Source organism: Zeus faber, assembly GCF_960531495.2.
Source record: "Zeus faber genome assembly, chromosome: 20".
Classification (NCBI taxonomy): Eukaryota; Metazoa; Chordata; class Actinopteri; order Zeiformes; family Zeidae; genus Zeus; species Zeus faber.
Window position 1 is genome coordinate 18,749,323 of NC_137207.1, and position 14,559 is coordinate 18,763,881.

At 44.9% G+C, this 14,559-nt stretch overlaps 1 protein-coding gene across 1 annotated transcript in view; it reads right to left on the reverse strand.

The window, feature by feature from the left end:
• The window catches only part of cpxm2 (carboxypeptidase X (M14 family), member 2), a gene marked incomplete at its 5' end in the record, with an annotated part of 37,096 nt that extends 31,955 nt beyond the window's left edge, over positions 1-5,141 (reverse strand). The window contains 2 exons of the mRNA XM_080021262.1: positions 2,150-2,251; positions 4,865-5,141. Of these exons, the coding sequence (XP_079877388.1) occupies positions 2,150-2,251; positions 4,865-5,141 (379 nt within the window). The remainder of the gene's footprint in view (positions 1-2,149; positions 2,252-4,864) is intronic.
• Between the last annotated feature and the right edge of the window lie 9,418 nt (positions 5,142-14,559).

Here is a 14,559-nt window from a genome sequence, read left to right on the forward strand (position 1 = left end):
ATGCCGACTCTTGGTGGCCGTTACCAGGTTTTTGGTGCAGTGGGAAAAGGGTAAAACAGAATTCAGACCCCACCTTTGTGGAATTTTTCTTTTCTATCAGGTACAAAGCTCAGGTGTCATGGAAGCTGAAACTGTATCATTTAGGTGTTAGGTTATTTTGTGCATTAACACCAGGCCGTTTAAAGCCAAAATAATGTCTCTTCTGACAATGTCTAATTCTCAAAGCGACCGGGACTCAGAGATGCCTGGCCCGAAGGCAACGCAACTATTAAGCGTCAACCTGGGCCTGAAACAAGGCCCACGGAGCAACAGAAACAGAAAACAACACTTAATCATTATCTCCATGTCATTTTTTAGAGCATAACTCATAATCTCCATCTGCACATAGCATCTGTGCAGGTCCCAGAGAGGAACAGAACTTTACTTTGACAACAAGGAACAATGGACGGTCAGGGTCGAAAATATACCGAAATGGGACACTTGCCCGATATGGCTTTGAGCGAGCAACAAACAAGATCCAACAATCAAACCGTAGGTTCTGTGTTAGTCCGCGTTCGGCAAGTATTTTATTCAATCTCACACAGGCACATCTTCTTCTTCTTTCTTTCTTTCTTCTGGCACATTGGAAATCCTGGGGAGGGGGCGGCGTCAAGCAGCACCAATCTGTCCAAACTAAGGACACAGAGGGCAAACTGCGATGTCCGTGTAGAAGAATAAATGACAAGGAATCCAGTCTGAATCACGTTCCGCTCCACAAATAAAAAACAAAAGCTTAAGAGCATTTTGTCATTCATTCTCTGGGAAGAAGCACTTGAGTCTGTACTCGGCCTTGAGTCCAGTCTGGAGCTTGTAAAACTTGGCAGTGGCTTGACTTGACTCCGTCTCGGCCCGTGTTGACTCTCTTATATGGTCAAGAATGCCTTAAAAGTACACAGAATTGCAGGTATGATGTTGACCACAATGTCAGTGGCATTCATTTGAATATGAACTGCAAGTCAAAGCTTGAGCTCCAACAACATGAAGCCAATAAGGAAAATACTGTGGCGTAGAGATTTTGAATCCCTGAAATGAACTCTTCCGATTTCTTTTTTACCTCTAACAATTAGCCAGCTTTGACTTTGGACGATTAGCCGCCATTTTATGCATAATTTCCTTTTTTTACCCGAGTGTGGTCCAAATAAAACATTCGCAAGGGACAGAGATGGAACCGGAGTCAAATAAATCAGAAGGCAGGTCGGATCGCTCAGACAGGATTTCAGTCATAAAACATAATCTTGGAGCTTGGGCCTTCCAGTGTTTGTCTGTGCGCTGCCCTCCTGCATAACTCCAACACCACGCCAAGCATCTAGCGCCACGTTCCCATTTTCCAACATGTTAGATGACTCCTGCAATCCAACTTTCTGCTAACAATCCCCGTAGACTTCCCAACACTGAATATAAATGGCAGCTTTCTGCTCTGTCTCGCTACCTCTCTTAGCGATGGCATCAACATAAATACACAATTTGGCCGTTTAGAGAAAAATAATTTTTATACAAGCCCACGTTCATAAACATGTCTCTCTTTTAATGCTAAAAAATCTGACGCTGTGTAAATAAGGGAAATGTATCGCGTCAGCCATGGGCTTTGGAAAGTTTGAGGCGGAGATTCAGGCACCGTGCCCCAAATCAAATCTTGGAAGAGAAGATGGTGATATAAAACTCAGGCAGCAGGCGTTCCTACAGGAAGGCCACAGGAGCCTCCTGGCATCAGTTTGGCAAATCCGGCATCCTGTGATCCATTGCGAGACTTTGCGATGCTTCATCAGCGAAGTGGACAGTGGTGTCCTGCGACCCAACACAGCCGCACAGCGCGTCATCTGCATTGCAGGATTTTTCCTCTCAGGGAAACATATTTTTTGCTGTTTGTTTTCTTTTCTAATGTTTCATTCCAAAACATTCATCAGATGTGTGTGTATGCCTCTGTGTGTGTGTGTGTGTGTGTGTGTGTGTGTGTGTGTGTGTGTGTGTGTGTGTTCTTTTTGTTTGCTTTTTCCGCCGTGCCCTAACAGCCCCATGGAAGGCACTGCAACGACCTCTGCACATCTCGAAGGGGAACGGATTTAGTGACCGATTACTCTCCGACACGGTGGACTCCCCCTCCTGCACTCACCCTCTTTAACCGGGTTGAACTGTACCTCCCCTTCTGAGACGCTGTTGGGGTTCTTCAGGGCGTTCTTCTTGGTCTTCTCTGGCTTCTTTCCTGCTGTTTTCACTGGAAAAACAAACAACAACAACAACAACAACACTTATGTATATGTACGTTTCGTCAAAACGTTTGCGCCACTTCACCTCCCAGAAATGACAATGGTGATATGCACAGAAGCAAAGCTCAGGTCAATCAATTAATTTTCCCTTTGCACATACAACCATAGCTGTCAGTGATGCTATTAAGCTGCTGTACAGTCAAAGCACTTGTGCAGTTGACAGCCTCAAGTTTCGATGCCATCGTGGAAATATCCTGCACGGGAGCATGGCGAGGGCTCGCATTCCGAGAGAACGAGAACCCAAGAACAACGCGTGTTTAATTTGACTGAGAGTGTCAGGCCAGGATAGGCCCCATGTGATAATAATCTCTCACATCTGAAAGCCCTGAGAGCTGCGTGGATTTCCGCTTGCGCAACAGCAAGCCGAGATTCCTTCCTGCAAATCATTTATTTGTTTGAAGCCCTAATCAGCCCTATACGGTGCAGCACATGATCTCACAACGTGTCTGGTGAGTGAGTGAGTGAGTGATCTGGGGGGACAGTGGTTCTCAAAGTGAGGTCCGGGGACCTCCCAGGGTTCCTTTTTGAGGTTAGAGGGGATCCCCAGGAAAGATGATTTAATAGTTAAAGTGCCAATCTCGAAGATTAAAAAAAAAAAAGTCTGTTAAGTCACCATCTATCGCCAAATGAGGTGTTTGAGCTTATGGCCCACCGAAACACTTGCATTTGCAGTATTCTGAGTATTTAGAACAGGGTGTCTGTGGCGACTTTTCCGGCATGCATTCAAATTCATGCATTCATGTGTACTGGCTAATTGTTATGGAGGTGTGGCCCAGGTGCTACAGTACTACTGTAACTACCAACTGACCGATGTCAGACACGCAACGCAAATTGGATCTCTGGGAAGTGGGGTCCAAAAAACACACCTACAATTACTGCTTTTCCCCATAGGTGACGCCAAAAAAAACAAAACTGAAATGTTCGCGTGAAATGTTGCCACTTTAAAATTCACCATTATTTGCATCATTAATTGCATCATCATTATTTAAGCGATAGAGAGTGTACAATAATGACTTTTGATCATAGTTTCCCTGTTATGCTGTAACTATAGCATAGCTACACTAAGAAAGATCTTCTCGGATTGGGGGTCCCTGAGAGTAAAATCTTGTCAAAAGGGGAGGCCTGTGGGCTACTGTGTATCAAATTGAGCATCCTCCTTGATATATGACATAAAAAAAAGGTTGAACCTCTGATCTCGGGGCTCTAATAACAAATCACTACTGAGTCCCCTCGGCGGGGCCCACCTGCAGCAGGTATCTCTGCTGGGACACGTGCGGGAGGATGCCTGAGCCATTAAGTCAACACAGCTGCTCCGCATTACCCAGCAGCACTGCTGACCGGCCCCAGCATCACGCCTGTTAGCGTCCTCCAATCAGCCGGCAGTGTTTCCCACACACAGAAAACCTGCTACCGCATGTGCCGCGGGCCTGATCAGACACGTTTCACACAGACAAGCACTTTGGGGAACAGTGAGGGGGGGGGACAGGGGACGTGGGGTTTGGGGAACCTCCCACTGGCATACGTAATGAGGGGGATTGTTGTCACCGTGTTGTCGATGTCGTTTGTTTACCTTTCGCGTGTCCTTCGAAAAAGTAAATTGATTTCATCTGTCACCCATCCGAGCAGAGGACACAATGAGTTTTCTTCTCCTCCGCGAGGTTCTCCGTTTTAATTTATCAAGCGGCAGAAAGAGTGTCTGGAGCGCATTAGTGGACTTTGAAGAAAAATGAATGCCTTCTTTTTTGTGCGCTGCAGCAACAATAAACGGCATTGTGCAAAAAGTCCCACAGATGTGCCTGTTTTGCAAAAACAAAAGATAAAGCTGCCCGCTCAAAGGATAAAATGGCAGAAATTAATTTTTAATACGTCTAGAATCTAATTTCAAAACACACTTATTCCACAGCAATACAGAAGAGAATTTAACCGAAGCTTTTATTCTCACACAGCAATTACTGTTGTTTGATTGACAACTTTTATCCAAACGTGCTTTCAAAAGCCGATATGGATTACCCATTCAGCAGCAATTTAAAATACCCTGTAAATAAAAATTAGATTTTTGTACCACAATTCAGCATATTTCTCCTTCAAAGTTTGAAAAAAAAATGAAATTATACAATCCACTATAACTTAATGGACTTCACTTTAGTCATACCTAGATGTATCTATCTACAGTATATCAAGTCCCAAACCTAGATGTCTAACATCTGTAAATGAGTGCAAATCTAAAGACCATGACACCAAGTCACAGCACTCAACCCTAAAAGTCTTCCTAGGGTTGAATTGGGCAACATTGGTTTCTGGCACTATAAACCTCACTACATACTGAGACTGCATGATCAAATAAAGCAATGAAAAATAGTTTGGATTTAAGCTCCCGCAAGTTCATTGGGCACTCCATGAAAATGTCATGCATGTTTTTAAACCCTGTCAATTCAAATATTTTTGAAAAGAGTTCTAGCAGTGCCATTGAGCATTGAGATTGAGTGCCAATTCCAGGACGTTTCTTTTTTTCCCCCAAAATTGTCAAGTTGTTGGGACAGGGCCGTTATTACATTTTTTACCTGATTTGCCTTCAGCAGTAGTTTTTTCCAAGTGCCTCCTCTTGTCCTCCTCCTCCTCCTCCTCCTCCTCTCTCAGCTCCTTCTTGTCGGATATCGAGGCCTGGGACTCCTCGCTCGTCCCCCGGACCCTGTTGTGCTGCTCCTTGGTCAGCAGCTCCTGCATGTAGAAATCCTCGTCCCCGATGCTGAAGCCACGGCCCGGCTCCACCGCGAGTCCCGGCAGGAGTCCCAGCAGGAGTCCCAGGAGGGCCAGGGGGCAGAGGCTCCGTCCGGTCATGACCCCACGAATCATCCTCTCCGCTCCAGATCAGACGGGGACAATCTGGATCGCTCGTCTCTGGAGCAGCCTGCTTGCGCCGCCGGGCCGCGTCCCATCACCCACCCCCACCACCCACCCACCCACCCCCCTTTTCCCTCTTCCCTTCCCACTCCGACACTGGGGAGTTCACAAAACTTTTCAGCGCGCTCCAAGTGACTGACGAAAGCAGCGGAGCCAGAGGGTCCATAGACAGCGCCTCAGCCTCAGCCTGGGAAAAAATGCAGCGAGGGAGAGAGAGAGCGAGAGAGCGAGAGAGAGAGAGAGAGAGAGAGAGAGAGAGAGAGAGAGAGAGAGAGAGAGAGAGAGAGAGAGCAATGGAAGGGGATTGAGAATTGAGATGAGATTTTTCTCTTTCTTCTTTTTTGGAGATGTTGGCAGGTGGCTCCAGCTCATAAAGGTTTTTGGTATTGTTTGTGTTAGCGTCCCAGGACTGCGGGCTCAAGACGGAGAATTCGGCGGTGAGGGTAAAGAAGCGTGGTGTGCTTAAGGAGCCCTGTGGGAAAACACACCGCATGTTGACGTTGACCTGGCATTGCGGGACCCTTTTCCCTCCACATCCCCTCCCACTCCGTCCAGGGCTCACATTATCTAAGGAAGGCTTGATCTTCCCTAAAGCGAAACTAGCCTTACTAACTTAAAGGCTTGCTATTACTTATTTTCCGTCATATATATATAATGTTCCAAAGTTGGACTTTCATATTATACATGGCCAAGTGCCAAATAATGAGGTAAACTAATGACAAAGTAATCGCTGTGAACAAAGCGCTCAGGCTTCTGACCGCTCTGAGCGCTCGGTTTCTTCTGTTTCCTTTTTGTGGAGAAGTGGAGTTCAACTTCTCAACCTGCAATGCCACTTTTTATTCATTCTTTAATCATCAAGAACTGGTGCAACAACTCTGTCCTGTGGACGACCTGTGGGATAATAATAGCACAGTTTTTTGTTTCACAGAACCGCCACCAATCCCCCTCTTCGGAGAACGATCTTCCCATATTTTGGTCTTTAAACAACCAATCATCATTAGATTCAAGATTTTCATTCGTCACTTACATATACATACTTTCATACATATATGCAGTGAAATGTAATAACTACTACTGTAATAACTACAGTGAAATGTACATTACTACTCCAAGAGGGGGAGAATCACCACGAGTGAGACAAATGAACGTAGAACCAGACAACCCCTCTTCCTGTCATAGTTATGGCAGCATACATACAACCCACCCCCCCGTGCAGGCCCAAGACGCGGCCGCAAGTGCAGAACCCGGGCCGTGGACGCCAGGCACAGACCACAGGCCGAAAGCCATTGCGCCGACAGACTGACACCCCGCCTGAACCGCCCGGCAAGCCGGCGGGGCCTCCACGTCTACCAACCACCCACGTAAAGGCGAGACCCACCATACCGCCACAAGCCAGACACCCCACCCGGCCGCTAGCTCCAAGCACCCAGCCACATAGCCGATTGTGGCTGGATACGGTCATCGGCTCCATCCGATCCGCTGTGCATTTCTCCAAACAAAAATGTTTACATGAAACAAAAAATCCCCGCGTCCAAGAGCCCCAGTGCGTCGCGGTGCGGTGTCCGTGTCTCCCACAAGCTTGGAGAATGGCAACCAGTCAGAACAAACTTTTAAATGAGGCCCTGTAGATATATTATGAGTGAAGACTGGGCAACTGGATTGCTTATTTATCGCCTTGAATTTGTTCAGAAACTGATTTTGGTGGACTGATAAGATGATGTCAGTGAAAGTTACAGAGTTAATATAACAAACCCCGGAAGCCATGCTCAAACCCCATTGGCTCACAGAACTCAAGGCCTCGGGGGGGTGGCTCCTTCCAGAAGAAACAGCCCATTTTGAAACAAGAAGGTTTGAAGGCATGTTAGAACGGCTAGAATGCATAATCTGAGTGGTATTTTCAGCAACAAATGTTAAAGACATGTTCTGGGGACCTCAGAGACCTTTATTAACTTGTGAAAAAAGAAGCATAACAGCTCACCTTTCACAGCAAACCAAGTCATTCTACATCCTACTTTCCAAGCACTTTCAAAGGCTACCTATGTTACCTAAACCTATCAAAAGACATGTATGTTAGGGGTAAATACTCCTTTTGGTGCCCCAAACCTGAGGTGGTTGGTCCCCAGGCACTGCACTGCAGCTGCACATTGCTCCTAGGTATAGGATGGGTCAAGTACAGAGGACAAATCCATTGTCCCTACTTGTACAATGACAATAAAGAGATATTCTATTCTATCTTTGCATTGATTCCTGTTCTAATTTGGACAGTAAGCTGCAGATCTCAGTAAGACAAGGTGATGGATAAACTCCCCGAAAGTGATTATCTTACCTTTTCCCGCACTTCATTCATCAGTGAGTCATGCTCTTGTTTCTCTTGTTCAATGCCCAAACCTGTCGGACCGAGCCATAATTTACACATTATTAAGTGGCATAAGTGCAGCGGAACAGCATCAGGGCTTGCTGCAACACGGAGATTGAGCAATGCCCTGTGTGTCACAGCCCATCACATCAACACCGTCTGCTTTTCATGGATCTCTTGAAAGCTCCCACCCCACGCCACCCCTCCAACACCCCCTATATTTTTCTTTCATTTCTTTTTCATCTCTCTTTCACTCAAACACACTTGACTACACACCTCCAACTTCAGCAGCTGACAGCAGACCAGGCCCTCCATTTCACATGACAGCCGAGTGAAAAGAAAGCCATTGGTCAACGTTGCCCGGTTTGGAAAATCAAGGCTCCTGTACAAAGATCACCAGACCCACCCTGTCGCTAAAAAAGGTTTAGTGTCGAGAGTGTTCAAACAAACTGTTCCAAGCTGTCCGTGTCAACTCTTTTATCGGAATCCACTGGGGATAGAGTGGTAACAGTACATCTATATATCTGTAATTATCAAAATTGGTCCTTTAAGCCAAATCACTCCAACCATGGAGGCAACACCACAGAGCATGACACACTGTAAGGGTGAGGAAGGCCACGGTAGCTTTCAGCCCATCTCCAGGGCTCAGGCCACTCTACCCCATTCTCTTTTGCCCTATACTGATCCCACTCAAGATGTCAGCGGGAGGGCCAGTACACACAGCTGCAGTCACTCAGACCGGGTTTGCTGCTACAGGTGGCCAGCTATGCACACGGCTCAGGCCTCCATCCGGTCTATCCCCACTGGGAACAGTCAAAACGGCAGCGAAATGGGAATCACCAACATATACCTGGACCACTAACCTGTCTGGTCAGATGTGGACGCGGGGGGCTGATTGTCACCCCCCTTAGAGCAGAGCTGGTACAACCAGCAGGGACAAATCCAACATGAGTGCCAGAATATAACCCCATATCGAGTGGATCTGTTTCGCCCTTGGTGCACCACCCGCAACATCAAGAACCGGGCTTCGAACAGTGGGAGGGACATTTGATGCCATTGGGATACGTGTCTTCAGACCTAGTGGATCCGGTTCTATGTACTATATATAATACAAATATATACAGCAGATATACACTCACTGAGCACTTTATGAGGAACACCTACTTATTCATGCAATTATCTAATCAACCAATCTGTTGCAGCAGTTTAATGTATACAATCACGCAGATAGGGGTCAGCAGCTTCAGTTAATGTTCACAGCCATCAGAATGGTGAAAAAATGTGATCTCAGTAGTTTCGACAGTGGCATAATTGTTGGTGCCAGACGGGCTGGTGCGAAAAAAACAAAAATCATCTAGTGAGTGGCAGTTCTGCGGAGGGAAACGCCTTAATGAGAGAGGTTAATGAGAGAGGTAAACAGAGAATGGCCAGACTGGTTGAAGCTGACGGGAAAAGCTACGGTAACTCAGATAACCACTCCGTACAGTTGTGGCGAAAAACATTGCAGAATGGACAACACGTGGAACCTTGAGGCGGATGGACTACAACAGCAGGAGACCACGTTGGGTTCCAATTCTGTCAGCCCAGAACAGAAAGCTGAGGCTGCAGTGGGCACAGGCTCATCAAAACTGGACAGTTGAAGACTGGATAAACAGAACCTGGTCTGATGAATCTGGATTACTGCTGAGGCACACAGATGGTAGGGTCAGAATTTGGCACCAACAGCATGAATCCATGGACCCAACCTGCCTTGAGTCAACAGTCCAGGCTGGTGGCGGTGGTGTTATGGTTTGGGGAATTATTTCTTGGCACACTTTGGGCCTGTTAATACCAATCAATCATCGCTTGAATGCCACAGCGTATTTGAGCATTGTTGCTGACCATATGCATCCCTTCATGGCCACGATTGACCGATCTTCTAAAGGCTACTTCCAGCATGATAATGCACCATGTCCCAAAACAAAAGTCATCTCAAACTGGTTTCATGAATGAATTTAATGTTCTTCAGTTCCCTTCCCAGTCACCGGATCTGAATACAAAAGAACGCCTTTGGGATTTGATAGAGCGGGAGATTCGCAGCATGAATGTGCAGCTGACAAATCTGCAGGAATTGCGTGATGCAATCATGTCAACATGGACCAAAAATCTCAAAGGAATTTTTCGAACATCTTGTGGAATCCGTGCCAAAAGGAATTGAGGCTGTTTTGCGAGAAAAGGGAGGCCCTACCCAGTATTAGTGTAGTGTTCCTAATAAAGTTCTCAGTGAGTGTATTTATATTTAAATATATATATATATATAGCAAATATTTGCTTCTGTGCTGTACATCATTATCAACTGACTAACTGTAACTGACCGTTATAAAGGAAAACAATGACCACAAAGACAATAATCCTGAAATAAAATTTAAATCTAAATAACGTGCTTCGAGTGTGGATACTGGTGACTTACAACTCAGAAAGACAAATATGATGAATTATTGCTTTTTTTTTTAATGTATTTTATCGGTTTCGTAAAGGGTCATTAACAGTTTTTTTTAATTGTTAACAGTGTTAATGAGAGTGAAATGTGTAGTTGGTGAATAATAACACATTTCATCTGCATTGAATGTAATTAGTGGACTATGCGGTGGTAGTGCATTCCACAGAGTGGATTCCACAGAGCCATTGCACAATTTACACACACACACACACACACACACACACACACACACACACACACACACACACACACACACACACACACACACACACACACACAGGAAGAGGAAGTTGAAGGGGGTCGTGGGTGGACAATTGGAGGCCGGTGGACTACTCTGCTTTCTGCTGGCACTGACAGTGACTGCTCACCCACTCCTCATTTAGACCTCCAGCCGTGAACCGCTCTCGCCCAAGCTAAACGGTCTAGGAGGAAGCCAGGAGAGGGAGGCACGGGAGTGGGTGTCAAGAGCCTCTTGACACAAAGGCTTTGAGACAAGACGTACCACCTCCAACCCCTGTACACCTTAAAATAACCCCCACCAGCCCCCCAGCGTGTCAAGCGCTTCCCACTGGATGACATGATAAGAACGCCTCCAGTGCACAGCAACGCAATTACATTGCAATTACAATACATTACAATTAAACAATTTTCCAAAAAAGCATCAAGCTATAGTACACTCAAGTTAAGGAGGACATCAATCGGTTTGTCTTTGGGTATGTTTGGGTTTCTTCTATCTAATCTGTTCTGTCCCGACTACAAATGGGATTGAGCATTCCCCTTCAATTGTATTAAAATAATCCATAATATTCTAATCGTATAGAGCATGTTATAGAAACATGTCAGTCACATCAATGGGGCTGCAATGTAGATGCACGGACAACCATTCAATCATCGTGGAGGTGAGAGTGGCTTCCATCACTAATGGCTTTTGACTGTAGACCATAGCTTGATGATTCCATTTTACACAGCAGAATTCATTTATTCCTGGAAAGGCGTCCGTTTCTAAACTTGCTGCACTGTGGAGGATGAAATGAATCAACCCCGAGCATGATAGTTGGAATTAAGAAGATACAAGCAGACACGTCAAACATCTGCTTATCAGGGCGTAGGAGCCAAACGGCGGGAGACCGCGTGAGGTATGCTGGTTTTTTTTTTTGTTCTTTTTTTTTCCCCTACTAAAAAGGCAGAGTGATGGTTTCTGCCTCTCTCAATAATCTCTTTCACGGGAGAAAATCCCACCGGCTGAATCCTCATTAATTGGTGTCAGAGCTGAAAGTGACAGGTCAGAACCTCGCTAGTGCTTAAATAAAATCCCCCACTGTGCCTGCATTGCCAACTCATGGTAAAATGGAAAGCGAGGCGGCTTTGATCCCCGCAGGAAGTGGATTGGGATTGGTCCTCCGTCACAGATATAACCTGGATTAAAGAGCCACTCCACCGGTATTTCAAATAGTAAAAACATACTGTTATACATTGAATATGTGTTTACACCTCTCCCATCATAGAAAATTCAGTTTGGTGAATATGCAAATTAGACCCTCTCCCCATGCAGCTTTTTTTCCCCTTTGTTAACTTTTAAGGTTTTATTCAATGTACTAAAATCAAGACATTTGAGTCTTCAATTGTGGTTGTTATTCATTAAAACAGACTTAATTTTTTTTAACACTATGCAGCGCTTGGGCCGTTTATGCAGAATTCCTCTTGTCCACTTGTGTCATGAACAAAGACAAAGACGATAATTGAATGTGTGAAGCATGCTTACTATTTTACCCTGCTCTGGTCATTTTTGGCAGCTCGTTCCACCAACGCGGAACTACAAATGAGAATAACCTGGAATGCCGTGGTTGTACGGCCGACAGAGCCAGGCGACGCTCATTTGATGAGCGCAGCATCCGGGGGGTAACATGTGCTTTTACAAGAGCATTTAAGTAGGTGGGAGCATTCCCAACAATCACTCTGTAGGCCAGCATAAGAGACTTGAACTTGATGCGAGAGGCTACAGGTAACCAGTGGAGCTCGATGAGCAGCGGAGTGACATGTGCCCTCTTTGGCTGGTTGAACACCAGTCGCGCCGCCGCGAATATCTCTGACGAGATATTGGGAAAAATTGTTGCTCCTTTTACTATAGCATTGAGAAAGTAATATACTTTTTCCATTTAGATTTTGTCAGTATTTGTTACAGTTTAAAAATATGTTGGACCAACAGCATGTGCTCTTTGAAACTTTGGTTCTGAATCTTCATTCAACCAGTGAAACAGTTGTTTTATATTTACAAAGAACAAAAGTTAATAGCATCCCAAAAAGGGGCTCCAAACTGAGCCACATATCTACATGTAGAAGAAATCTCAGAAGAGAACATATCCTTAAAATTCTGGGATATTCCGAGATATTGTATTTATGTAGGCCTGTTTGTACCGGCTGCACTGAAAGTAATCAGCGAACATGTGAAAAGGTTGACAAGTCCAGTAAAGTGACAAATCTGAACGCCGCTTAAGGGAATCACCGGAAACGCATAAAGCAAGTGTTTTTCTCACCGCCCAGATGCTCCCGATATGTATTCTGCCCCCGAGCCGTGCACGCATCCTCAGCTGTTCATGAAAGGAAAACACAGTGGGAAGGTTTAATGTCTAGTGCGGTGTGATAAATCAGGAAGTGTCTGCAGAGATCTCCCAGTATCCCTCTTACAGCATGACGCCCTATGTACAGCCGGGTTCCTTTCGAGTTAAAATTAAATATGTCAGTGTTTGTGAAATGACCGCAGACATATTAGTCCGTCTGTTAAAATGTCCGCGCCACACTCCCCGAGAAGACAAACTTGAGTAAACGTGTCAAGGCCACAGCCTTCAGCACATGTACTGTACGTATAAATACACAAAGCAAACACATACAAACAATGACTTTTTATGATAATGCATCAAATACGACCTGGACAATGGACGGCCCTTCTGTCAAATTAATTCCTCTATGAGGGGCGGAGAAAGGACAAAGAGACGTCCCTACCTTGTTTAATTCGTTATTTATGTTTCCAACAAAGAGCGGATTGACACTTTGATGGAACTCCTAACGGGCACTTTTCCATATCACCACCTTGGGATTCCAGACGACATGTGCATTTCATTACGGATGGACCTGGTCTCAACTATCTGCCCGGCGATGAAACCGAATCTGCGAGGGAGGCGCTTTTTACACTGAAATAGAAGGGAAAAGATATCACGTTTATGTTTGACATTAGTGTCAGTGACGGGTTTGAAAAGCAGCGCAGGTAACAGAGTCCAAACTCCAGAGGCACTCAGAGGAGGACTCGCTCTTCCTCCCGACTGAGACCCTTCTCATTCCTGGCACGGAATGATGGGACGAGCTCCCAATACTGTCAGGAGCCGGTCACGCCCTTCTACCCTTAAAATATGATACTCTGGCTATACTAATGCTGCTCATACAGACATTGAAGGCTTCACTATACTGACTATTAATAACAAATGTACTCATTACTTTGTAGTTTTCGGACTTGCAACTTATTCTAAGTCACTTTGGAGAACAGTATCTACCAGATGACATCATCTAAGATAATAAATATATCTAGAATATGGTTTATTTTTGTTTTGCCCTCAGAAACAACCTAAATCAAATCTGATTAAATCTAATAGATGAAATACTTTATTTTTGTTTTTTGTATTTTAATGGTTTAAAGGGTTTTTTTTGGCATTACATAACATTTTGAAATTTTACGTTGATATTTGTTACGATTTATATTTGAACTCACACATTGAACCAATTATTATATTTGAACAAGTATTTTGAACCAATATGTGTATCTTTAATCTCTTGTAACCCCCTATTGGGGTCTAGCACCCTGTGTTGGGAACCACCGATGTAGAGTCCTCAAGATACACGCAACACTGTTTTTATCTCCAAGTTCTACTTTAGGAGTTTAAAAAAGCCATACATTACCAAACATTAACCAAATCATGAAAATAAGGAGGAGAGGTGAGGGATAGCTTTACGGGGAGTCACTTGGGGGTCGTTTACCTAAAATTTTATTATTTGGCTTTATTATTCCTCAAACCTTGTAAACACTGTAGCTCTGCATTTAACACTCTCTTTATGGTTTTAACTGAATATTGTTTCAAAATTTATCCCGCCGTCCATATGGCATGGGATGTACAGATATACGCCACATGGACCATAAAGCCATATGGATTAAAAAAAGAAATTACTTGCAAATGAAAAAAAACAAAAAACAAAACAAAAAAAAATAAAAACGACCCTGAGCCAAATGTGATCAAGCGGGGAATCCAAAAACTCGCAGCATGTCCATAGATACCGAAAAATAGAAAAATGGGACAGGCAGGCGCACATGTTGGACAGTTTGCCCAGAAGCTGCGTCAGTCGGCTTTTGGCCGCCGTCCTTGGAACGCACCAGAGTCCCGAGCCGCGGTGTCAGCCAAGCCGTCAAACTGAGACCCAGCGCCGTGGAACTCACTCCGCTGTGGAAGACAAGGACTAGAACACCACACCAGCCC